This window comes from Planococcus citri, chromosome 4 (assembly GCF_950023065.1).
Source record: "Planococcus citri chromosome 4, ihPlaCitr1.1, whole genome shotgun sequence".
Taxonomy (NCBI): Eukaryota; Metazoa; Arthropoda; class Insecta; order Hemiptera; family Pseudococcidae; genus Planococcus; species Planococcus citri.
This window is the reverse complement of record NC_088680.1, coordinates 22145351-22172291: the sequence shown is the minus strand read 5'-3', so window position 1 is coordinate 22172291 and position 26941 is coordinate 22145351. Positions and strand designations below refer to the sequence as shown.

Genomic DNA, 26941 nt, shown 5'->3' with positions numbered 1-26941 from the left:
AATTGGAAACTGCAAACAATTTTGGATCAATTGATTCATTTCTTTTTAGAGGTGGTTGAGTTGATTTATCAAACGAGCTTCGTTTTTTTAAGATTTTTAAAATTCGCAAGCATAAATGAAAATTAAAAAAAATGACTGTGAGGAAGGTCCTAAATTATACTCTCGTGAAATTTTTCTCGCTCCCTACCCCGGTAATGTTGTTACTTTTTATCGAAAAAAAAGGAGATCCTGATCTCCTATTATTGAAAAAAATTAATTACATTACCAGCCAACATTTCTGCTGCTGCAGAAGTGCATTTCAAAAATATGCTAGAGGCTCCAAAGATGCTCAAAATTATTTTTCCGATCGATTTGACGGTTCGAAAATAGGATACATTTAAAATTTTAGCTTTCTGGGTCAATTTGATGTAATTTTGATTTTTTCTCATTTTTTACCCAATAGGGCAGGAAAATAACGTAAAAATGCGAGGGCGAAAAGGAAAAAATTGGCACATGAATTTTTTCTTCGGAAATGTGTTCAGATGAACCCCCTGAACTACCAAAAAAGCCGCATTTTCTACCCCTAAAGCTAACTTTATTAGGGGGCTAAAACCGGTTCCAATTCACGTTTTTTGCGATTTACTCCGAAAATATTAGGTTTACGATAAAAAGTACCATGACAAAAAATGTTCCCCTTCAAATTCTCGACAATTTGATACTACGCTCGGTACCCATCCCTCAAAAGGGGTGTCTGAAAAAAGGGGTGGAAAGAGTAGGTGTTTCAAAAAAGGTCAGTTCAATAAATTGATCAAAGTTACCTTTTTGTATTATTTTTTTTCGTTCAAATTTTTTTTACAAAGTCTACTCACTCAACTATCAATTACACCACCATTGATTGGTCTTCAATCCTCCCCGGGGGTTGAGGGGGGTGCTTGATTTTTCAAGTAACAAACAACTGAATCATATATTTGAAAAACGAATCTGGACATGCGATGTATCGAATAGTATGTTTTAGAGGTCGCTGAATACGAATATCAACTTATTTTTTGGGCCCAGTTCCTCAAAGCACCTCTGTGCCCCAAAAAAGGGGTTAAAATTTTGAAAAATTGTGAAAAGTCGAGTGATATATCGAATGGTATGTTTTCGAGGTCGTTGAGTATTAATAAGAATTTACTTTTTGGGTCCCACCCCCTAATGTCTCTATGTGCCCCAAAAAAGAGCCAAATTTTGAAAAATCATGAAAAGTCAAGTGATATATCGAATGGTATGTTTTCGAGGTCGCTGAATACGAATATGAACTTATTTTCTGCTTACAGTTCTTCAAAACCCATTTACGCCCTTCGAAATAGGATAACATTTTGAAAAGTCGCTGAAAATCGTGTAATACGAGTATATCGAATAGTATGTTTTCAAGATTGCTGAACACAAATTTTTAGAATCCAAAGCACAATGGTTCTCTGTCTCAAAAAATTTGACGACAAAACATGGTATGATCATTTTCTTTGAAGATTCTCGCCATTATTTTAGAAATAATTCTGAAAATTCATCTCAAAAGCACTGATTGGAGTAACTTTCGGAGGTAGGAGGGTAGAGGTAGAGGCATTACCAAGGTGGTATTATCAGGATCGGTATTCAAAAAGTTTGAACGCTCATTTTGCAAAGAAAACATTTCACATCTCAAGACTTTTTTTTAAAACGCTGACTCACCAACCAGTTTTCGATTACTTTTTAATAGAAAATAAAATGGAACTAAGACTTTTACAGTTTTGTCGAATTTCGTCGAAATAAAATGTACATATAACCATCCAACTAATTTCTATTTGTAAATTTCGCTTAGGTATGTGACACTCGAATTATTAATTATGGAAAATTTAAATGGGATTAATTATGATCAACCAAATCAACAGTGCTGGATTAAAATATGGAATGAAGATAAATGCAGGCAAGACCAAGGTGATGAGATTTACAAAAGGAGACTTCAAGGAGGTCAAAATCAACATCGGAACTCAAGAAATTGAAAATGTAAATCAGTTCAGATACCTGGGAGCACTGATAAATAATGATGGTAGAGATCATAAAGAAATTAAATCACGGATTGGAATGGCAAAAAGCGCCTTTAACAACCTAGCCAATGTGCTGGGAAATCGAACGATGAGTCTAGCTCTGAGAAAGAAAATTATGCGATGCTACGTATGGACCGTTCTGAAGTATTCCTGTGAAACATGGACCATGAGTGCAGAATGCGAGAAGAAAGTATCTGCTTTTGAGATGTGGTGCTATCGAAGGCTACTACGGATCTCATGGAAGGACTTCATCACCAACCAGGAAGTATTAGCAAGAATAGGAGAGGAGCGGAAAGTCGTAGTAGAAGATATAAAGAACAGAAAGCTAAAGTATCTAGCTCATAAAATACGAGAAAACGGTATTTTCATGCTAGCGGTACAGGGGAAAATTCAAGGAAGAACTACAAGAGGGAGGAAACGATCGGAGATGTTAACAACAAACTCACCGGCCAACTCTCCCTGTAAGACCCTGAAAGAAACTATCAGATACGCTAGAAACCGGCTGATATAGATGGAAGTATACGCTATCTCCTGTAAAGGAGCGCGACTACGACGACGACGAATTATTTATAATGTTTTTTTTTTGTTGAAAAAACTCATAAATTAATAAAATATTTCAAAATAGAATCCCGAAAACATACCATTTGATGTATCACACGACTTTTTATGATTTTTCGAAATTTGGCCCCTTTTTTGGGCCACATAGCGACATTGGGGGGTGAGACCCAAAAAATAAGTTCATATTCGTACTCAGCGACGTCGGAAACATACCATTCAACATATCACTCGACTTTTCACAATTTTTCAAAATTTTAACCCCCTTTTTGGGGCACAGAGGTGCTTTGAGGAACTGGGCCCAAAAAATAAGTTGATATTCGTATTCAGCGACCTCTAAAACATACTATTCGATATATCGCATGTCCAGATTCGTTTTTCAAATATGATTCAGTTGTTTGTTACTAGAAAAATCAAGCACCCCCCCCCCACCCCCGGGGAGGATTGAAGACCAATCAATAGTGGTGTAATTAATAGTTGAGTGAGTAGACTTTGTAAAAAAAAATTGAGCGAAAACAAATAATACAAAAAGGTAACTTTGATCAATTTATTGAACTGACCTTTTTTGAAACACCTACTCTTTCCACCCCTTTTTTCAGACACCCCTTTTGAGGGATGGGTACCGAGCGTAGTATCAAATTGTCGAGAATTTGAAGGGGAACATTTTTTGTCATGGTACTTTTTATCGTAAACCTAATATTTTCGGAGTAAATCGCGAAAAATGTGAATCGGAACCGGTTTTAACCCCCTAAAAAAGTTAGCTCCAGGTACCGGTAGAAGGTGCGGTTTTTTTTTGGTAGTTCAGGGGTTTCAGCTGAACACATTCCCGAAGAAAAATTTATGTGCCAATTTTTTCCTTTTTAAACCCGCTATTTGCCCGCTCTACAAATTTGATTTTTAAAAATTCACCAAAAATTAAAAAATGCACTTCATCTCCTGAAATTTCAGCTGATGATGTTATTTTGCATGCTCCTTCGATTTCGATTTGGAAAACCTGCCTTGTCTCCCTAATTAAAATTATTTTTATGCGTTTCTTTTTAAAGTTTGATTTTTGACATTTTGAAAATGTTGACCATTTACCCTGATGAAGGGGAAGAGTAGAACATCGACTTATTAATGTGAAATCTTATCAAGTCTTGAAATTTTTTGCTAGGTTTCCTCAAAGTTTGTATCAAATTGAAAATCGAGAACTTTTTCTCTCTCAAGAATTGAATCAATGTCAGTAAATCATTCTGTAATTAAACTAATGGCGTTCTTTAAAATTAACCAAATGCACATTTGTAAAATTTTTATTCTTGCGAAAATTAAACAAAAATTAAGAAATTGAAAAATAAGTTCATAAAAAATATTATGAATTTTGCGCCAATTTTAAATTCTTTTGGGATAAAGCACTACTGTTGATTGGGGCACCAATCTGAATTTCCGTCTCGTGCTTATCACGTCGCTGTAACAAAAAAATGGAAAAAATCATACTCGTAGAAGTACGTTCTTGAAAAATGATTTCAATTTCTGAAAATGTTTACCCCATTTCATAATCTGAATTACTGCTCGCTAATTTTACCACCATTCGATGGGGTAAATTTTTGATAGAATGTTTGAAACGAACATATTGCGTTTCATTTCCCACGTTGAATGTCACCAAATATATTTCATCTTCTAATCTCCTGTAGAATGAAGAATATTACGATGAAAAAGGGTATTATCAACCCAACATTATAAATTATGTAGGTATTAGGTACCTATGTTGGAAAAATCAGAAAGCTCACCTTGTAAACGAATAAACCCAAGTGGAAAGTACGTAAGATTTGAAACTACCATATTTGAGGGCATCGGTTTTTTTCCATGATAACATTGTTTTCACTTTATTGTAATTGCTGTTTTCATCCGATTTTTGTTTCTTTACATTTACTTCGCGGTATTCAGGATTTATCGGCAGATGTGGTTTCGGATTGGTGGTAAATCCTGCGCATTTTCATGCCGATTCAATTTCAAAATTTAGAGATCTCTTGTGAGAACATTACACCCATAAGTAATTATCATCGATTACCTGCATTCATAGTGTCATCCCATTGCATAGGAAGTCTAAAAGAATCATCTTGATTCTCATTAGGAAAGTGCCATCCTGTCATTCCTAATTCTTGTCCATAATAAATGTACGATATTCCAGGAAGTAACAACACCATCGTTGTCAAAATGAACTGATAATCTTTGTTGAATACCGAAGCTTTTCTTTGTAAATCGTGATTTTCTGACTGTTATAAGAAAAAAGATATTGAATTTTTATCCTTAGGAATTGGAGCAAGTATTTTAGTACCAACACCTAGGTGCTGCCTGCAGGTATATCAGTCACTTACAATCCAATTAGCAACTGCCCCTCGAGGTAAACAGTTCAAATATCCTTCGATTACATTTCGATAATAATACGCGTTTTCGTAGTCAATCGTCTTAGCTAACCAGTAATTGAAGGGGAAGTGAGCTAATTTGTGTCTATTTGTTCCGTAATACTGGTATAGTTCCTTGTTTTTACTATATACCTCTGGTACGATAATTCTGTCCGTAGGTATCACATAAAGTAATTAATACCTACTTACGCCTTCATTATTTTCTTACAAAGGAGGTATCCCAACTCACGCAAAAATTTTTGAACCGGATAGGCATAATAACGCTAGATGAAAATAGCATAATATAAAAATATACCACCAGCCAAAATTAAATTTAGGTCAAAAATGAAAAAAAAATACAAAATTTCATCAAATTGACTTATAAGGCTCCGTGCCCTGCTTTTGACTGGCCAAATCGATTTTAGAACAGTTTCGAACTATTTTGAGCAGTTCTGGAGCCTCCACCAAATTTTTGTAACTTGGAGGAGATTCTCACAAAATTTCACTAAAAGAAATGAGAAAGTCGAAATTCACTTTGCACCTCAAGATCAACATGATGAGTCGACTGAAGCTGGTTTCAAGTCGTTTCGAAACCTTCATGCGATTTTTAGTTGATATGAACTGGTTTTATGGCGTGTTTTTTTTAGAAAACTGGAATTCCCAGAAAGTCGTCGGAGGCTTCAAAACGACTTGAGAAACCTTCTCCAGTCAAATTATTTTGTTGAAATTGAAAGGCAAGAGTAAATTTTGATCTTCCAATTTTCATTTGGTAAAATTTTATGAAAATTTCAAGTTTCGAAAACCTTCCGAAGGCTCAAAAACTGCTCAAAACTGGTCGAAATAATTTTCAATCGATTTGACGGGTCAAAAATAAGGCATATACTAAATTTCAGCATTCTAGGTCAATTCGGTGAAATTTTGATTTTTCATCATTTTTCACATAAAGGTTTTCAAAAAATCATCAAAAATCAAAAATGCACTTAAGCATTTAAAATTTTGATTAGAGGTGTATTTTGTATGTGTCTGGTTCAAAAATTTCCGTGCGGATTGGAATACCTTCCTTGTTGGGAAATAATTTTTATTCGACAATTTTCACCTCTCGAAATCTCCACTTTTTGTAGTCAGGTAATCAGTAATCATTCTTATTTTTTGTATGACTTCGAGCGAATCTTCTTGATATCGTGTGAACATGTTCAAATTGTCGTCATACTTTCGAGATACTTTTGTTGAAAGATTCCTCCGAGGTTCATTTCGAAGTTGTTCATCTTCTACAATAATACTCAACAGCATCGAGTCTAAAACCAGCGACCCCCTTGTCGGACCAAAACTTGAATATTTTCTACAAAATAAGAAATCAATTAAGCACACGTCGAAATTAAGTCCTACTTGTAAAATATTCTACAAAAATAATTTTTACCATGAATTCATACAATACTAAATTATTACGTAGATTTAAATCAGGCATTTCTTCGACAAACTGATGAAGATAGAATTGCTCTCGTTGTTCATTCCATTTCCAAGCACTCCCCTCCAGTATTATATTTCGCTGCAATGGGATGTTCATGTCTGTGGTGAAGTGAAATTCATTTTCGTTTGTAATGGGTGTGAAGTGTGAAAAATCTTACCCAGTTGTTCGGTGGTATAGGATTTCCCCTGTTGTCATAACCTTTGGCGTTTTGCCAAATGTAATAATCAGTGTAAGGATCTTCTCGGTGCACTGATTTTATAAACCAAGGATGTTTATTACCGCTGTGGTTCATCACTATGTCTATGATCAACTTCAAGCCTAGATTGAGAAATTACTAAAATTAATAGATAATTAATGCAATATATTACAACTGTATGCCCATGAAATGGAAATGGAATTTTTTGGTGTTCTAGAACTTCTTCAACGCTGCATTTAAAATCGATCACCTCTTTTATTCATTTCTTTGATGAGTTCGTCGAAATCTTGCATTGATCCTAATAGTTGATTCACACCGAAATAATCTTTTATGTCGTAGCCAGCAAATCGCATATTTGGACTAGGGTAATGAGGTGTTATTAATATGGTCTCTATACCGAGTTCGACGAAATGGTCAAGTTTTGATGCTAGACCTGTTGAAAACAATACTACTATTAAATATTGGTCTAAATCAGTAGATATAGGTAATTTTAATTACCTTTGAAGTCACCATAACCATCTCCATCGCTGTCCATGAACGATGGCAAATACACTTGGTACATAGTCGTATGTTTCCACCATGTCCGGTCAATGGTTGTTGTTGTGAAATTCCACCATGTTCCACTAACAAGTTTAAACGCATTTTGAAGTAGGCACGTGGATGCTATTAAAAATTTCATTTTCAAAGCGAACATTTTGAATACAATCGTGAGTACGTTTTTTCAAAAAAAAATACATCGAGTGAAGAGAGAAGACTAAAGTGATCAATCAAAACTCATTCATTTATATTTTACACAGGATCTTCTTTATCTCATGCGATATGTTTTATGGCTGACATAAGATCAATTGAGAAGGTTTCTTAAGCTCACAAAAGATTTGCCAAATTAAGCTAATCGAGTGCGGATTTTCCAAAAACCACATTATAAGTATAGGTATAGTATAGGTATATCATTCGCTGTGTAAATTTAAGCTTATCCCTAAATCATCTCAAATGCAGGTCTAATTGCACTAATTTCAACAGCAAATCTCACTTAACGTAGATTTAGATTTATCAAATTGTAAAATTTACGTTCAGATAAGGTCGGCTTACTCGCTTCTTGAAGCAACTCATTCTTATTCGATACTCGGTCAAATTCGTGTGATTATCTGTATCATAAAATCATAAAATAAATCAAGTGTAGTTACTTTTTTTTTTGAACGTAATTTCTGTAACGTTCGGCTTATGGTACCTACTACCTACCTACTCGCAGTACTTTTTGATTACCATATAGACTGGTGATTTTTCCTCTCGTAAAGTCGCAAAGTCATTGCGAACATTGAAATAGACGTTATGAAGTAATAGCTGATGTCTGCTAAATGTTACTCGAAAATTAATACATAGTTTCAAAGGTTACTCGATCGAATTCAATAAAAGTTTGATTTTGTGATTTTGGAATATTATTGTGCAGGATTTAGTTTGACGTATTTGTATGTTTATGATTACCCATTTTACTTTATTTTAATGATTAACAAAACTCATCTGTGCTATTTGAGGCATTCAAAATTAAAAGTTAATCAAAGAATGAGCTATACCTACTCTGATGATTCAAATATGTACTTAATCGATGAAATTGTTTTTCAAAGATTTTAATTGGATGGGTAAGTAGGTAGAGGCACCTACCTGCACCCTTTGTTCAAGCAAGAACTTGAAAACCAGTTGCTTAGTGATATTACACATGCACCACAACTCCATTGTTGATGTTTTTACTGTCGCAGTTTCTCGTCTGTTTATTTGTTTATTTTGGTACATGGGTTCTAAAAACTATACAAAACTGAAATGAAACTATTTTTAATGCTGTAAAAATACATCATCTATTATTGACAATTCACATCCATCCATTCATTAATCGATTTACATGTACATAGAATAAAACTTGTTTCTTGAAATTTAATCGTACAAAATTACATACTACATAGGTAATCGATTATTTTAAACCTTTTATGATATTGTGTCTTGTATTGTGAAAAAAAACACGAAGAAAAATTCACAGAATTAATCGAGTAACGCCTTAAATCCATTTTGGATAAAGTACCACCGCTACTTGGGGCTTCACTTTGAATTTTTGATTTGTGTTTATTTCATTACTGTAACGGAAAAATGAAAAAAAAATCATGTACTTCAATAGGTTCTTTGAAATTGAGCTAAAAATTGAAAATTTAATTGAAAATCTTACTTCGTGTTATAATCTGAATTACGACTGGCTAATTTTATCACCATTTGGTCTGGCAAATTTTCGATAAAATGTTTCAAGTCAATATATTCCGTATCAGTTTTTCCCAAATTGAATATAACCAAATAAATTTCATTATTGAGTCGCCTGTAAGTTGAAAAATTGGTCTTATGAAGGTAATAGGTTCCTGAATGAAATGTGGATTTACGAAAATTAATTTTCATTTACGTATAAGAAAATGTAAATGAAGCAAGGTGCCAAAACTGTGGGAATTGAAGGAGTCAAGTTTTCGGATATTGAATTGAATAAGTACCTATTGCATTTCATGGTTAAACGACTTCTTTGACATTGCAAATAGCTTGAATGAACAATGAAATTGTGCCATGTTGCAGAGCTTGGATATGGGCACAAAAGGTCTTTTTCAATTCCATTCATCTTTAAAACTGAAAGGGGTACGGTTGATTAAAATTTTCAAAGATCTATTAGCAGTTAGCACCTTCAATTTTCAAAATCGAAGACGCTAGAGCTCTTTGAAAATTTCATTCAATTATTATTCCAAACAATATTTGAACAGATCCGGGTTCGTACTCGGTAACTTTTTGAAGCAGTTGAGCTTTTTTGGTTACTTTTTAAAAATTTTGGTCAATTAAGTTGCCATAATAATTACTTTTTTTTTGAGAATTTTCAAAAATTTTATTTTTACCAAATTTTGGCTCCATTTTGAAAAAAAAAATATATTGACCTGCTTTTTGCTATAATTTTCAAGTCTCTTTTTCTGTTAAAAATAGCCAAATGTCTGGTCTTGTTTATTGCTAAAAAATAAAAATACCTAGCTGGAAATTGTTGCTTTTTTTGCCAGACGTTTCAAGAAGTCTCATTTTTCCAAAAATTTCCCAATAGTCTCGTTTTTTTTGTTTTTTTGTTTAGAAATTGTCAAAACACTTTGCCTTTGCAAAACAAAGTCTAGTTTTTTGTCAGAAAGTCTCGCTTTTTTATCAAAAATTTGGGAAAAAATCTCACTTTTTCCACAAAAATTTCGAAAGATATCGCTGATGTTTTCCGAATACCGAATAATTTAATTTCCAAAAAAGTTATCCTGACATTTTGCCAAAAATTGACCAAAGTTCTCTTTTCTTTCCAACATTTCTTGAAAGTCTCATTTTTGTTATCCTAAAATTTTCTGAAACTATTTTTTTGTCAAAAAGTTTCATTATTGAGCCAAAAACTGCTAAAAAGTTGAACTGTTTTGCCAAAAAAATACTAGAATTTCCTGTCTTTTGCTATAAATTATGGAAGTGTCGTTTTCTGCCAAAAAGTTGAGAGCCTTGTCTTTTGTCAAAACTCCAAACAAGTTACGTTTTTCGTCAAAAATTTTCAAAAATTGTTGCTTTTTTACAAAAAATGTCAAAAAATTCTCACTTGTTTCAAAAATTGTTCAAAAGTTTCGCTTATGTGCTAAGTCTTCCTTTATACTTACATATTTTATGTACATATGTACTTGAAAATCTCGTTTTTTTGTCAAATGATGAAAAATCGTGCATTTTGCTAAAATTATGAGTCTTGTTTTTCATAAAAAATGATCTAGATATAGGTACAGGTACATACATAACATAAGCCTCACTTTTTACCAAGAAGCTGCGAAACTACCTACGTTTCGTTTTTCTGACAAAAAATTGCTGATTAAATTTTTTGTCAATAATTCCCAAAATGCCTGCAATCATGTTATTTTTTTCATTTTTCTGCATTAAAATGTTTTTTTTTTTTTTTTTAATAAAATATTGAGAGTAATCCCTGGAAACTATTTTCTCCTTAAATTTCTGAGGTGAGCAATGGGTTCAATACTTGCATAAATTTTCTGCATTTTACCAGAGGGTTATTTGAGACCTGATACGTATACAGGGTAACAGGGTATCCAATTGAAGGGGAAGAATACGTTTTTAAAATCCAAGAGCCAAAAATCCAATTTTGACCATATTGAAGGGACTAAAAATGATTTTTAATTTGAAAAAATCGCTGTGCAAAAAATGAGTGCGGAATTACCTAGTACGTGAAAAAATAAACAAATTTTGTTATGATAATTTTTTTTTCATACTCTTAAATTTAAAAAGCTTTTGAAACTCGACAATTTTCGATTTGCTAAAAATTTCATCAAATTTACAATTTTTGAGCTTTAAAAACTTCTTTAATTTTAGAGTAAGAAAAAAAATAATTATAACAAAATTTGTTTTTTTTTTGACGTAGTAAGTACTCATTTCCGCTCTTATTTTATTCATTGAGATTTTTTGTAATTAAAAATTATTTGCAGTCTCTTCAATTTGCAAGTTGGGCAAAAAATCATAATTGGTATTAAACACCGACTTCCATGGTCATAATTGGATTTTGGCTCTTGGATTTTGAAAACGTATTTTGCCCCTTTAATTTTAAAGATAAACCACATCTTCACGTAACCTTTTTTCTTGACCATACCAGGTTGTATCTAAATCCGAAGTTTATTCCACCACTTCCCGGACACCCTGTAGAACACTCGGCGTAGTCTTGGCGTAGTCTCAAGTCTTACTTACCTTGTAAAAGAATAAACCCAAGTAGAAAGCACGTAAGATTTAAAGCTGCCATATTTAAAAGCATCGGTTTTCCTCCAAGATATCATTTTCCTCACTTTATTGTAATGACTATTTTCATCGTACTTTTGTTTCTGTACATTGACATCGCGGTAATTCTCACTCACCGGTAAATATGGTTCGGAATTAGTGGAAAATCCTGCATATTTTCATTTTAGATTAGGTAAATTTCAAAAAATCGAAATTCTCTTGATACAGAAATTTATTAATGATAGGCTATGATGTTATGAATGATAATCATCATTTACCTGCACTCGTGCTGTCGTCCCATTGCATTGGAAGTCTGAAAGAATCCACATTTCTACCCGGAAAGTGCCATCCAGTGAGTCCCAACTCTTGTCCGTAATAAATGACTGCTACTCCGGGTAGCAATAAAACCATCGAGGTCAAAATATATTCGTATTCTTCGTTGAATACCTCTGCTCTCCTGGGAATATCTTGGTTTTCTGACTATCAAAAAAAAAAAAAAAAAAAAAAAAAAAACCATACACCAATAAATTTGTACGTATCATTTTTCATTATCTGTTATATAAGTAGAAAACTCAGGTACTTACGTCCCAATTGGCAATTCCTCCTTCAGGTAAACAGTTCAAGTAATCATCGATTACGTTTCGATAATAGTGAGCGGTTTCGTAATTAGATGAGTAAGTTAACATATAATTGAAAGGGAAATGAACAATTCTGTATTTTTCTGATCCGTAGTATTGGTACAGTTCTCTACCTCGACTGTGTGTCTCGGGTATCAAAATTCTAACACGAGTGTCACGAGGTGATTAAGATTACCTGTGTTATTTTCAGTACGAATATTTTTGCTCACCTTTCATAATCTGCACTTTTTTCTGTTAATAAATCAGTTTGGGTTCTCAATTCATGTATGACGTCCATCGACTCGGATAACAGTTGTGTGAATATATTCGATTGATCGCCTCGGCCTCGAAGTTCTTGTGTTGAAGGATTGCTAAATGGTTCGTTGCGAAAGTAGTGATCTTCTATGAAATGCTCAGCTGCATCGAGTCTAAACCCGGCGACCCCTTTGTCGGACCAAAATTCGAATATTTTCTGTAAAAATAAGCATTGATTAGGGATGCAAAATAATGTATTTTTCTGGAAAATTTTCAGTCATTTACCTTGAATTCGTATATAACTAAATCATTACGTAGATTTAAGTCAGGCATTTGTTCGATAAATTGATGAAGGTAGAATTGCCTTCGATCTGGGTGCCATTTCCAAGCACTTCCTCCCATTATACATTGCTGTGTGTGGGATGTTGACAAGTATATGAGACATTTCTCAAATTATGAAATGGAATTCGGATAGGGATTATGAGTGATTCTTACCCAGTTATTCGGTACTATAGGATTTCCATTGTGGTCGTAACCTTTAGGGTCTTTCCAAATGTAGTAATCGGTATAAGGATCTATTCTCTTCACTGAGTTGCTAAACCAAGGATGTTGATCACTGCTGTGATTTATCACCATGTCTATTATCAACTTCAAGCCTGCGGAAAAGTTGCGATAAAAAGTCATCTAGGAAGGGAATTGATTAAATATAAAGTTCTGGACATTTAAAAATTATTGTAGATTTTTTATAGATACCTTTATTTCTCATTTCGCTGACCAGACGATCGAAATCGTTCATTGTTCCAAATAGATGGTTCACTTGCTTAAAATCTGTGACATCGTAACCGGCGCAATTCAAATTTGGAGTAGAAAAATGAGGTGTTATCATGACCGTGTCGATTCCAAGATCCTTAAGATAATCGAGTCTCCAGTTTAGACCTGTTAAATATAAATTTTTCATGTATAGGCACCTAAATAAAACGATTGTAAAATTCTCTTACGTGTTAATCGACTAAGTAGGTATTTAGTTTTCAAATTTACCGTTAAAGTCACCGATACCATCTCCATCGCTATCCTTAAATGATGGCAGAAGCACTTGGTATAAGGTTGCTTTTTTCCACCAATTCCTGTCTATAGCTCCGAGCGAGCTTTGAAATAGACATATTAACACTATGAAAAATTTCATTTTCAACGCGAATAATTTCGTAAGCAGTTTTCTTTACGCCGATATCGTATGTACGAGTGTAAATAATTGACATATCGTGATACCGCCGATCGAAGAGCAAAAAATTAATACTTATCGATTTGAAAAATTGTCAGTTTATATTAGAAATGACACCCTCTCGAGTCTCGACTTCAGAATCTCCATGTGTCAAATTTTATCGTTTGTAGGACTAGGTGGGAGGTGAGGTACTCAGACAGGAAACTTGAAATTTTTTAATGGCTGGTTCAATGTTTTAGAATGGCATTTCAATCATCCAAGAAGGTGGCGAACGAAATGCACAATGTGGGAAGTCCTATTGAAATTTTAGACAGAAGATACCTAATTCTTGAGAGAAGTGTTGTGAAATCGGGCAAAAACCGTCTGAAAATTGTGTGGAATTTCTCTCAAGGTTGCGAAGTAATTCTAAAGTAGTACTTAAAGAAATAAAAAATTCAAAAAAATTAGGGTCAAATCTGAAAACTATTTATTAATTTATTTGAAAAAGTCTCAACTGCATCCACTCAAAATCGAAAAATAGTCTTGAAATTGCATAGAAATCCATTTTAATAATTTTTTTGAAATCTGAAAATTAGTCTGGAATGAAGATACTTGTAAATAAAGTTCAATCTAAATAAAGCTGAAGTCGTGCAGAAATTAAGGCAGAATTGAGTATAATCTCAAAATTATAAGAAAAAAAACACAAATTGAAATGAACTAAAAGAATCTAAAAGTCGAAGAAAACATGTTTTAATCAAAACTAAAATTTACAGCATCTCAGAATTTTTTCAAATTGCCAAAAAATACATACTCATTTTAAAATGTTTTGTTGAAATAAGTTTCTAAATTTTTTTTCATTTTGACGGAGAGAGGGAGGAACATTACCAGTATTTCAATATTCAACCAAGTTTTTCGAATACCTAACCTAATAAGGAGCATTTTTGAAAGAAAATCTCAATCAATATGATTGCAATGAAATTTTGTTTCCATCTCAAGGCCCATATTCCTTATTTAGCAAATTTCCTCCATAATCATTTTCTTATTTAGGTTCACATGAAAAATACAATTCTCTTTGATTTCACCTACCTCTGAAAAAATTATAATTAATTGAAGATATATCGAAACTGATCTTTCTGCGACATTTTTTCTTCGTTAATTTCGAAAACTAGGAAAAATTAAAAAATTACTTCTAATGCACAAAAATGAGCAAAAGTGAAAATGAATCAAAACTTATTGTGTATGTAATGTGGAATAGTACTAGATCTATTAGGTATGTTCGCATTTTAGGTTGCATAATGCATATACAGTGAAAAAAGGAGGAGAGAGCTTGATAAATTAAATTACAAAAAAAAAATCAGTATGAATTTATGCAAGGAATGGTTTTATTTGCTGGAAAATGTCTAAAAATAAACTAAGAAATCATGAAAAACTACAGAAATTCATAAATTGTTCATAATCAACCGATGATCAGCAAACTTGACAGAAAATTCTTGAACTTACGCAAGAAATTAGTAAAACCTCTCAAAAGTTTTACAAATTTGATGAAACAGATACAATATGTACCTACTGTGGAAATTTACAAAAGAAATAAAAAATAAATAATGCTTAAATTTTATTAAAAAGTCACTTAGGTACTCAATTTTGAAAAAATTACCTGAAATTACCAGAAAATTAGCGAAAAAGGAAATAAAAAAATTGACAAAATATCTTTAAAATTCTTTATTATTTTGAAATTTTGAAAAATTTATGATAATTCTGCCAAACTGGAGTACAAAAAATTTGAAAAATATGGTTGAAAATTAGAAAAAAACACACACACACACACAAAAGTTGTCCATAAAAATATCGAAAAACTTTTCTAAAATCAACTGTTGACAAAAAAAATTGTCTTTCGCCAAAAAAACCCACAAAAGTTGTCCATAAAAATATCGCACTGTAAAATAGTGATTCTCATCATCAATCAGGGTCCAAAAGTATAAGGCTCGTCATAAGGTATTTTTTGGACCTAAAATTTTTGAAAAATCACTTTAAATAGTCGAAAAATGCGATTGGGTTGTTAAGTACAACTTCGGGAATCGTCTTTTATGGTCATAAGTCGATTTTCTGGGAGTGTAGGCGCGATTTCGAGTCTGCGCAGCCGAAAGGATTTTTATTTTTTCGTAAAATTTTATTGGGGGGGGGGGGGAGGGATTCAGAAAGAATGCAGAATATTTGTATTTTAGCTTCTTTTTATGAACAAACTTTTTAAGATAAAGGAAGCATCTCAAAAGACAGTGAGAAAAAAATTTTTGATCTCTTATTTAAATCATCGCTTTTTTACCAGACATTTCAAATGTTCAAGTTTAGCCTTGTAAGTACTTTTTTTTTTAGAAGAATTTCTGAAAATACTACCTAGTATTGATTACTGATCATATTAGAAAGTAAACAACCCCTTTTGCAATTTTTCATTTTTTCAGAGTTTTTGCATAATTTATGACAAAAAATTTCAAATTCTGAATTGTTTAATGGAGGTGAATTTGTACGATAAATCGATCTAAATCGATAAATCAGACTCACGAATATTGAAAATAATCAAACAATTCGACTGACAAAACATGACAATTCAAAATAAAAATAATATTTATTTTTAACGGTCGTTGACCCTAAGATCTAACGAACCTAACGAACAAATAACTGAGCAAAAAGCTCGATGACTTTACAACTCGACGATTAAATCAATATTAACGCGACGAACTTATATACATAACGAAAACAACAAATATACGACGATAATTTAACAGCCAACAGTTTACGCGATTTTACGAAAAGAACAAAATTTCATTAAAAGTATAACCAGCGATATTTAGAATTCGCGAAACGAATTTTATTTTTTATTTAAAAATAAAAACTACAATTACCGAGCATAAATGTTACGGTTACGGTATCAATTTTGCCAACACCCCACCATAAAAATATTTTACCTAACACGCGTACCACTAAAATAAACGTAAAACTTGTTGCTTCTTATCAATACCGGTGTTTGTAAACACTTTGAAACAAAATATTTTTACAGCAAAATTTCAGTTTAATTATACTTAAATTACATAAAAATCGACTCGAAAACTTAATTTAAGCGTTGAATAATGACTCACAGAGTCTATCGAATACGGTACGTGTAGTGGCTTTGGTCAAAATATCGGCAAGTTGATCTGCCGAAGATATCTTTTGCAAGTATATTATCTGTTTCGTGACTAAATCGCGTATATGATGATAACAGACATCTATATGTCTGGTACGTTTCGATTCGACCGTATTCGCAACGGCAATCGCTGCATTAGAATCGCAATACACCGGTACGGTGTCAATACGAACTTCTAATTCGACAAACAGATTTCGCCAAGCCAAGACTTCCTTTCCAGACGTACTTAACGCAACATACTCCGCTTCACACGACGAAAGACTAACACAATTTTGTTTCTTGACTACCCAGTCAATAACGTTGCCATAATGTAACACGAAAATTCCAGACGTTGATTTTCTGTCTAAACAATCACCAGCGAAGTCCGAATCTACGTATACTCTTACAGAGTATTTATCAACGACTTCAGGTATTACGTAGGTAAGTTTCACGTTCAATGTACTACGCAAATACCTGAGAATACGCTTACTATATTCTAATAGCTCCTTGTTTGCCAAGTGCTGGTATCTGCTTAGAAAGTTTACAGCAAAAGCGATATCGGGACGTGTTCCCCTTGCTATGTAACTTAAACTACCTAAGAGACCACGCACTTTGGTTTCATAACTTTTATCGAGCTTGAGATTAGTAATCTTCAAGCCCGGTTCGATTGGAGTTGAGATACTATTCGAATTAGATAGCCCGTAATCATTAACTAACTGCTCGATATATGAATTTTGATGTATTTCTAACTTTTCTTTACTACGATTAATTTCCATTCCAATGAACTTCTTGCATTGTTCCAGGTCTCTGATTCCAAAACGCTCATTCAATCGCTTGACCAACCACTCAATTAGACGATCATCGCAACCTGTAATTAGAAAATCGTCCACGTAAACGACAAAAACGCAACGAAGAGGATTTTCAGCGTCGAAATACACACAAGGATCGACTTTACTCCTTACGAAACCGAGCGAAAGTAAGTACTCGTTCAATTTTACGTTCCACGATTTGGGACTTGTTTTTAACCCGTATAACGAACGTTTGAGAATATATACGATACCTTTCTCTTCATTAGTCCCTTTCGGTGGGTTGAACATAATACCTCGATTTATATCTCCATTGAGAAATGCAGTACTCACATCTAGCTGTCTCAACTGCCACTTGTTGACCATAGCTAGATTGAGCATCGAGCGTATTATCGGTTGATTAGGTGTTGGAGCGTATATTTCATCCAACTCATAAAAATGGTTGTCTTTGAAACCACGCAACACCAATCTAGCCTTAAATTTCACCCCACCATTCGAGTTGATTTTTTTCTTTAGAACCCACTTACTGTCTACTTTCGAGTAATTCTCTTTATTTACACTTTTTTCAGATGCTGAATACCAAACGTCCTTGATCTCCATCGCCTTTAACTCTTCATCTATCGCTACACGCCAAAATTTCGATTCAGGACCGTTTAACGCTTCTTCATACGTAAGGTCATAGACCCCAGCGAGTGCAAAGCAAGCAAAATCGTCGCTACGTTCATCTGAAGAAGATGTATCGATCAAACTACGATCTACCAAGTTATCACCGCTACGTTCGGCTTCAGTCAGCTCATCTGGGTTTATCCAATTGGAGCAACCAGGAGCTGAATCAGCGTTACCTACCGGTGTAACCGTAGGTACGATATTCACATCGCTTACACTCACTGATACCGATGTTTTTAACAGATGATCGTTAATAACATCGTGTATTTTACGCGTTTCGTCTACTTCTACGCAACTCGAATTCGTAAATTTATTTCGTAAAACATCGTACAATACATAACCTGTCTCTGTAAAACCGAGTAAAACCATATCGATCGACTTCTCATCAGTTTTCTTTCTCTTTTCAGGCGGTACTAGAACTCGTGCAACGCTTCCAAACAATCTCACTCTCGATAAATCCGGCTTTCGGCGATTCCACAGCTCGTACGGTGACAGATCGTTCAAGGCAGAATGCGGTAAACGATTGTACACGTAGTTTGCCGTGTATGCAGCGTAAAGCCAGAATTTATTCGTTAAACCTCCTTCGTACAGCAGAGCTCGCATTTTTTCTTGGATGGTTCGGAAGAAACGCTCGACGGTACCGTTATGCTGCTTTTCATACGGCTCACTGTTCTGCATAGATATGCCCTTTTCATCGACAAACTCTTTAAAGGTACCTCCAATAAACTCGCTAGCGTTATCGCACCTGATACGCTTCACTTTCGTACTCCATAACGTTTCACTTATATTGACATATTTTTTTAGGTAGGTACCTACTTCGGCTTTACTTCTCATTCCGAACGTTACTCCCCATCTCGTACAATCATCTACAAAGCCAATCAAATATCGCTCGCCCTCTAGTCCTTCTGTAATAGGACCCATTACGTCAATATGGATAAGATCGAGCGGATTCGGATACCTATACCTACTCGAATCGTAGGTATGTTTCTTTTGTTTTGCTTTACAGCAAATTTGACACTGATTGAAAGGTGGGCAATCACATCCACGTAACTCAGGAATCTTATCTAGTACCGTTTTGCTCGTATGAGCCAACCTACGATGCCAGATGTCACCTTCACCTTTTAACCTATTTACTTTCTTTTTATTTTTCAGATTTACATCACTGTCACTGCACGTACTGGTATTTCCTATACCTACACTAGAAACATTCGAAACTACAACTCCAGAATCATTACCTATCGTCGTCGAAGTATTACCTACATTTGTCGAGTCACTACTATCGTCAGAAATTAACGCAGATGAATAATTGGAACAGGAGTACAAAATAGGAGGTATATTTATCATAAATTGAATCGTATACAATCCATTATCATTAAGTACTAATTTTGACACTAAATTTCCCGCAGGATCGACCAAACGAGGATCTTCATCGAAGAAGAAACGATAACCATTCGCTACGATTTTCGACACGGACAGAAGACTAAAAGAAAGACTAGGTACGTAGTATACCTCGTTCAACCAATAGACGTTTCCGTCATTGGCTAAAACTCTCAATCGACCTACTCCTTCTTTGATCAAAGAGACTTCACAATGAGCGGATTGTAAACTTTCGTTTATTTTCCTCTCATCGTGCAAGACTCCACGATGTTTCAGAAAATGCGACGTCGCACCACTATCGACGACAAACGTGATAAAATCGACGCCGTCGTCGTCGTTTGTCTCGACGTATGCATTTTCTTCACCGAGATTCAAAGCAGTCGAGTCACCTAAAAAATAGTTTGACCCGATATTTACGTTACGCGAATTTCTGAAATTAGAAATCGCAACACTGTCACCGAAACTACTACGACCGACACTATTTTTAACGAATTCATCTACGATATTACGACTACGACCTTCATCTAACGAGAAATTTTCTTTTTTTCCAGATGTCGACGGAAAAAGACCTAACGCGATAGACGGACGAGGACCTGACGAACCGGACGAACCTGACGGACCAGACGTACCCGATGTACCACTCGACGAACCGTTACCACCATTATTACGCGACGAATCACCGTTCTGTGGGCAGTTTCGACCGATATGCCCAGTCAGATTGCAACGATAGCAAACGATACTTCCCCGAGGGTTGGTATCGTTTCTATAATTCCCTCCGGCGGATCGACAAGACTTGGCCATATGGCCCTGTTTATGACACTTATAGCAGGTACAATCTTTGGCTTGTACGAAGCCATTATTACCACTACGATCACCGTTACCGTTCGACAAATTACCGGACGAGTTCGAACTACGATTACGCGACTTATTACGATTACGATTACGTTTATTATTATTACCGGATTGATCGGATGCGGCCATCGCTGAACCGGTACTTGTCGAACCCTTCGAAGTCGAGGAGTTCTTCGAGGCATCTTCCAAACTCAAAAGCAACGACGAAATTACTTTTGGATTTGGGTCTCCAGCTGTAACGTGAACTAGTCCTCGAGCAGTCATACGCACTGACTCGTACTTAGGCGAATTGCCTAACGCATTGATCAGATACGTATAGACTTCAGATGGAGTCAATTTCATGTCCAGACTCTCCATATCGTTGACTAGCGTATAAAATGCTTCTAGGAACTCCTTCGAACCTTTGTACATATCGATGACAATCTTCGAAATACGAGTTCGACAGTCGATAATTGCTGCTTGGTTTTCCGCCTGGTACAAGGAGTTGAGCTCCGTCCAGAATACGTACGGATCCTCTGTCTCCTTGACCAGTCGGAAAACGTTCTCAGCTACGTGCCTAATTAAAATTTCTAAAGCTTTCGCTTTTTTACGCGGCGATAACGAATTTACTTGGAGAATCGCGGTTTGAAGTCCTTTGGCCGACAAAATGACCTTTATTTTTCTCTTCCAGGAGACGAAACCCGTACCGCGAAAGACCATCGACTCCATTACGCGATTATCACCGGCACCGAACATATTTTCACTCGACGAACTACTCGAATCGGATTCTACAGCTACGTCGTCGGACTCGTCGTCGCTACTTTCACTACCTTCGGACTCGTCGTCGGATGGACCAGGAGGTGGAGGAGGTGGAGGACCGGATGGTGGATTAGACGGAGGAGGAACGGAGTCAACAGGGATCGTCGGATCGTCGGATGTCGAATCACCAAAACCTGCTGAACTTGGACCAGCTTCCGAATCGCCGGATGACTCAGATACGTGCTGTAACGTTACTTTACTTTTACCTTTCGACTTCGGTATACTTTGTTCTGGTTTTTCCTTTTCAGAAAAACCACGAAACTCGGCGCTCGATTTACGCTTATCTACACTACTGTCGTCGTCGTCTACGTTGACCGATTTTCCTGACCGCAAATAGGACAGGACTGTCGACATTTACTTCGTCGAACACTACACGAACCAATACGCTGAAGCTACACAAGCCAGAAAATTCCACACAGGAAGTCGAATTGCGAAACAGAGCTTTCACGAACTACGCTCTACGCTACCATGTACGATAAATCGATCTAAATCGATAAATCAGACTCACGAATATTGAAAATAATCAAACAATTCGACTGACAAAACATGACAATTCAAAATAAAAATAATATTTATTTTTAACGGTCGTTGACCCTAAGATCTAACGAACCTAACGAACAAATAACTGAGCAAAAAGCTCGATGACTTTACAACTCGACGATTAAATCAATATTAACGCGACGAACTTATATACATAACGAAAACAACAAATATACGACGATAATTTAACAGCCAACAGTTTACGCGATTTTACGAAAAGAACAAAATTTCATTAAAAGTATAACCAGCGATATTTAGAATTCGCGAAACGAATTTTATTTTTTATTTAAAAATAAAAACTAAAATTACCGAGCATAAATGTTACGGTTACGGTATCAATTTTGCCAACAGAATTTTGAAATTTGAAAATTTGAAACCCTCTGGTATAAAAGTGATGGTTCAAGTCACGGACCTCAAATAATTTTTCCACATTATTTTTTGAAATCGGTTTTCCACTTTTTCAAAAAAAAAAAACAAAACAAAAAAACGACTATTTATTTATTTTTGGGTTTGAATTGAAGATGATTGTTCTTTGGTAATTTCATTTGGAATCAATCCAATTTATACCGTGTTGTATATTTTCGCATTTTTGGTACATGAAAAAAAAACTATTTTCGTTTATATTTTCTCATATTCGATACATGATGCATGTGTGAGTATTAGTTTTTTTTAAAAGTTTTTTGGAGCCTAGCAAAAAATTATTGCCAAAATCACCCAAGTAAGAAAAGGTATGCCTATTTTCTGCGCATATTTCAAGCTTTTCGGTTGCTTATTTTTCCGCTCTTTGATATGTAATGAGTGATGAATTGAAAAAAAAACAACCTAGAAAGATAAAATTTATAAATATACGTAAAACAAGTTTTTCTTTCGAAGATGATCTTTCTTGATTCCTCTGAACTATGAACGCTTTGTGCAGTATATCTTGAGGATCCTTGTTCTCATCAAAACAGAAGGCTACCAGTTTTCAATTTTTTTTGGGATGAAGCACCAGTGCTACGTGCGGTTGCAATTTGAGTTTTTGGTTAATCTGAATTTCATTGCTGCAACCCAAAAATTATAAACGTTTCGTTATTCACAGTTTAAACAAAAAATTGAAAAATTGTATATACCTTTAGTCCTTTACCTACCCTGTCTTATAATCAGAATTACGACTAGCCAATTCGATTACCATCACATTGGGTAAATTGCCAATAGACTGATGTAAATCAACAAATTCTGTTCCATCTCCCAAATTGAAAATCATTACATAAAGTTCATTCTCCCATTTCCTGCAAATAATCAGTTATTAATATCGTGAATTTAACATTATTATGATCGATGGTATTTATTTTTTTCTTACCTGGTGAAAGAGTAAACCCAATGAGAAACCGCGTAAGATTTAAATTCACCATATTTGAAAACATTGGTTTTCCTCAAGGATATCATTTTTTTCACTTTATTGTAATGGCTATTCTCGTCAGCTTTTTGTTTCTTTACGTTGATTTGGTTGTAATTAAGGCTTACCGGAAGATATGGTCGCGAATTATTGGAAAATCCTGAATATTTTAACAAGCACGGTTCATTTTTTAAAAAACAGCCATCGTTGAAATTAATTAATATAAGTGCATATTTTATTTACCTGCATTCGTGGTATCATCCCATTGCATAGGAAGTCTAAAAGCTTCCATAGTCTGTTCCCTGCCTGGAAAATGCCATCCTGCGAGTCCCAGCTCTTGTCCATAGTATGTAAATGATATTCCAGGAAGTAAAAGTACCATCGATGTCAGTATGAACTCGTATTCTTCATTGAATACCTCTGCTCTTCTTGGTATATCATGATTTTCGGACTGGGAAGGGATAAAACTTTATCAAATTTAGAAATGCAGAATGCAGACTCTTGAAGCGTCAACAGTGAAGCATTGCCTTGTATCTGATGAGTAAGCAACCCAAACTGCACAAAATATATTTTTATGAATTATTTTCCTTCAAATTTCAAATTCGGCCAATTTCCTTTCATTTGTGTGGTTTTGGTTGCTTCGTCAGAGAAATATTTGAGTACCTACCTATAATAACCGTAAGATGCATATAAGTAAATAAATTGAAGTTGATTACTCACGTTCCAATTGGCAACTGCTCCTTCGGGTAAGCAGTTCAAGTATCCCTCGATTAGGTTTTTATAATAATAAGCATTTTCATAACGATTCGTGTAAGTTAACCAAAAATTGAAAGGAAAATGAGCTATATTATGGTTCTTTGATCCATAATACTCATACAGCTCTTTTCTCTGACTGTGCGTTTCTGGTATCAAAATTCTGAGGAATAAAAAATAAAATCAAACGACTCTTGGTAAAAAAAGGTGGTATTTTTCCTCTATGGATCAAAATAAATTATCCACGTTTACCTTTCAAAATCTCCGATTTTTTCCGTCAAAGAATCGATAAAAGTTCGAAATTCGTGTATGACTTCTACAGATTCCCATAAAAATTGCGTGAATATATTCGATAGATCGTTACGTCCTCGAAGTATTTGAGTTGAGAGATTAATAAACGGTTCGTTTCTCAATTGATCATCTTCTACGAAATGTTCTGCAGCATCTAGTCTGAATCCAGCGACACCTTTGTTGGCCCAAAATTCGAATATTTTCTATAACGAAGGAATCAATAAATTATGTGTTTGCTATTTTTAATGGAAATTATTCTGAAAAAATTACCTTGAATTCGTCCAATACCAAATTATTTCTCAAGTTCAAATCAGGCATTTGTTCGATAAATTGATGAAGATAGAATTGCTGTCGTTTTGTGTTCCATTTCCATATGCTTCCACCATATAACGCTTGCTAAAACACGATAAGAACTTTAAAAATCTCAAATAGATCCAATGATTCAAATTTTAATTTGCACAAGATGAAATTCAATTTTTGTAAGACACTAAGAGATCAATTTTACCCAATTATTTGGTGGTATAGGATTTCTATTGATGTCGAAACCTTTGGCATCTTTCCAAACATAGTAATCGGTATAAGGTTCTACTCGGTTCACTGAGTTGATAAACCAAGGGTGTTGGTCACCGCTGTGATTTATCACCATGTCTATAATTAACTTCAAACCTATAAGCGAATTTCGGAAAAAAAAATTATTGAAAATTGTCCAGGTGAATAAACTTGAGAAAGTTTTGGCATCATCATTATACATATGTACGTTTTCGTATTTTACCTCTTTTCTTCATTTCTCTCATCAAGTCGTCGAAGTCTTGCATCGTGCCAGAAAGGCGATTAACATCGGTGTAATTAGTAATATCGTAACCGGCATTATTCATATTTGGACTAGGATAATGAGGTGTTATTAATACTGTTTCGATACCGAGATCGACAAAATGATCTAGTTTCGAGATTAGGCCTGTTAGAAATTAAACTTTTTTAGTTCACCTAGGTAATGGAAAGTTATGTACCTAGTATTATATTCATCTTATGAGTATTCAATTTACCTTTCAAGTCACCAAAACCATCCCCATTGCCATCCATGAAAGAGGGTAAAAGCACTTGATACAAGGTTGTATTTCTCCACCATGTCCTATCGATTGTACCAGATATCGTATGAAATAAGCAAAATGCCACCAATAATAAAACTTTCATTTTTAATCACGATTTTTCTCACATTCACTCGAATACAACCGCAAATAACGTCAATACTGATTAAAAGCGAGAAAAAAAATGAATTCACGATCACCGAAAATAGCTATACTTTTTATGTTTTTTGTAATGATGCTCTCTCGATTTGATATCGTGTACTTTGATCAGCTTGAGTTTTATCTTATTCTACACGTAATTTTGCGTGTATCTAATTACCTAGGTACTTATTTTTAAACGAAGTGATTTGGAATTTTTGGTAGCTTGTTTGCTTAAAATTAGGAAAATATAATGAGACTGAATCGATATTGAAGTAATTAAGAGGGAGGGAGGGGGGTTGTTTTTCAAATTTTCTCAGAATTTGAGGTTGCGTTGAAAAACGATATTGTGAAATGAGCTATGAAATAATGAAAACGTCATACATATTCTATTCGATTTATTTTTATTTTAATTCTTTTTCTGGAGGTAGGTAGGTAAGTACATGAAAAAAATATAAGTAGTTTAATGGAAAATATCTTTTTCTTATTTTTATCTACCCTAAAAAAATGGAACAAATAGAATGATTTCAAGAAATACACATGTATTACAATCGCATCGATTCAAACTTTTTCAAAAAATTTCCTCATTCAATTTTTCCTCAAGTGAAAAAAAAATCTTTGCTCACAGAAATTTATGTTACATAAATCCTTTTTCACACAATTTTTGTCATTTTTTTGTTGTTGAAATTTTCAAGCTTTGAGCTTTATTTCAAGGAGAGGAAACGGGAAGTGATGCCCATTCTCATGTAAGAATCTCAAAATTTACTATCTAATTTTATAATGTATTTTTTTGTACATTTTGAAGCTTTAAACCATTATATCAGAAGAAATGGAGGGAAAAGTTATTAACCAAGGAATCTCAGATTTGTATCAAGTCATCACATCAAATTTAAGAGGGGCAAAAGGGACAGTTTGTCCCGGTCCGCGCTTTATGGAGGGCCCGGAAAAAGAAGAAAGGCCTATGACAAAAGAAAAACATTAAACAAAATTTCGAAAGCTTTTTTCTTTATTTTTCAAGACCAAGATGGAAATTTCTAAAAATAAAAATCAAGTAGGTATTAAAGCCAAGAAATAAACTCCTCGTAAAAAAAAAATTATTTTTACGCCTCTCGAAGTACAAATTTTTAAGAGCTTTTGCTGTCACTTGGGCGTGTTTTGTTTTTGAAAATCAACTTTCTTTAAAAACAGCATCATTCAAATTCTAAAATTTTAAAATCCGAAAAATAAACTCTTTGCTGACCTCTCCTCGCATTAAAATACATCGTTTTTATGCTTCTCGAAGTACAAATTTTCAAAAGCTTTCGCCCTCGCTTCGTTCGAGCCTGTTTTTTTTTCTTTTTCAAACTGAACTGCCTAAAAAAACATCATTCAAATTCTCGAATTTTAAAAACCAAAATGTAAACTCACCCCCCCAACCTCAATATAGTTTCAGCTTCAAAAATGTGGCTCAACATGATATTTTCCCCGGGCTCGCATCGGTCCTTGACGTCCAGCTGTATAGTAAGTCCTGCAAGTTCCGGACCTTATGAAAAAAGTCATGTATTGGACAAAATGGCAGACTGTAGGTCGAAAAGAGCTGAAAAACTTCTATATT

At 34.4% G+C, this 26941-nt stretch overlaps 3 protein-coding genes across 3 annotated transcripts; all 3 read right to left on the bottom strand.

Moving 5' to 3' along the window:
- Positions 1-6239: 6239 nt before the first annotated feature.
- Positions 6240-7204, bottom strand: LOC135845127 (maltase 1-like). The gene is made up of 4 exons (XM_065363591.1): positions 7141-7204; positions 6893-7075; positions 6604-6764; positions 6240-6317 (listed from the first exon to the last, which is right to left on the bottom strand). Exons 1-4 carry the CDS (start codon positions 7202-7204, stop codon positions 6240-6242), a joined length of 486 nt encoding a protein of 161 aa, XP_065219663.1.
- Positions 7205-8421: 1217 nt separating this feature from the next.
- Positions 8422-13655, bottom strand: LOC135844855 (alpha-glucosidase-like). The gene is made up of 10 exons (XM_065363233.1): positions 13350-13655; positions 13065-13247; positions 12807-12967; positions 12597-12722; positions 12287-12528; positions 12024-12219; positions 11718-11919; positions 11413-11608; positions 8855-8998; positions 8422-8765 (listed from the first exon to the last, which is right to left on the bottom strand). Exons 1-10 carry the CDS (start codon positions 13492-13494, stop codon positions 8690-8692), a joined length of 1671 nt encoding a protein of 556 aa, XP_065219305.1. The 5' UTR covers positions 13495-13655; the 3' UTR covers positions 8422-8689.
- Positions 13656-21718: 8063 nt separating this feature from the next.
- LOC135842967 (maltase 1-like) lies at positions 21719-25398 on the bottom strand. The gene is made up of 10 exons (XM_065360666.1): positions 25168-25398; positions 24897-25079; positions 24630-24790; positions 24395-24520; positions 24086-24327; positions 23801-23996; positions 23324-23531; positions 23045-23240; positions 22833-22973; positions 21719-22745 (listed from the first exon to the last, which is right to left on the bottom strand). Exons 1-10 carry the CDS (start codon positions 25313-25315, stop codon positions 22670-22672), a joined length of 1677 nt encoding a protein of 558 aa, XP_065216738.1. The 5' UTR covers positions 25316-25398; the 3' UTR covers positions 21719-22669.
- Between the last annotated feature and the right edge of the window lie 1543 nt (positions 25399-26941).

Excerpts from the sequence above, each read along its gene's own strand:
- LOC135845127 (XM_065363591.1), bottom strand. The coding sequence starts at position 7,204 with ATGTACCAAGTGTATTTGCCATCGTTCATGGACAGCGATGGAGATGGT. Across the intron at positions 7,076-7,140 it reads TGGTTATGGTGACTTCAAAG|GTCTAGCATCAAAACTTGAC; the intron begins GTAATTAAAATT and ends TGTTTTCAACAG. Across the intron at positions 6,765-6,892 it reads CAAAGAAATGAATAAAAGAG|GCTTGAAGTTGATCATAGAC; the intron begins GTGATCGATTTT and ends TTCTCAATCTAG.
- LOC135844855 (XM_065363233.1), bottom strand. The coding sequence starts at position 13,494 with ATGAAATTTTTCATAGTGTTAATATGTCTATTTCAAAGCTCGCTCGGA. Across the intron at positions 13,248-13,349 it reads TGGTATCGGTGACTTTAACG|GTCTAAACTGGAGACTCGAT; the intron begins GTAAATTTGAAA and ends TATATTTAACAG. Across the intron at positions 12,220-12,286 it reads AAAAGTGCAGATTATGAAAG|AATTTTGATACCCGAGACAC; the intron begins GTGAGCAAAAAT and ends CACTCGTGTTAG.
- LOC135842967 (XM_065360666.1), bottom strand. The coding sequence starts at position 25,315 with ATGAAAGTTTTATTATTGGTGGCATTTTGCTTATTTCATACGATATCT. Across the intron at positions 25,080-25,167 it reads TGGTTTTGGTGACTTGAAAG|GCCTAATCTCGAAACTAGAT; the intron begins GTAAATTGAATA and ends AATTTCTAACAG. Across the intron at positions 23,997-24,085 it reads AAAATCGGAGATTTTGAAAG|AATTTTGATACCAGAAACGC; the intron begins GTAAACGTGGAT and ends TTTATTCCTCAG.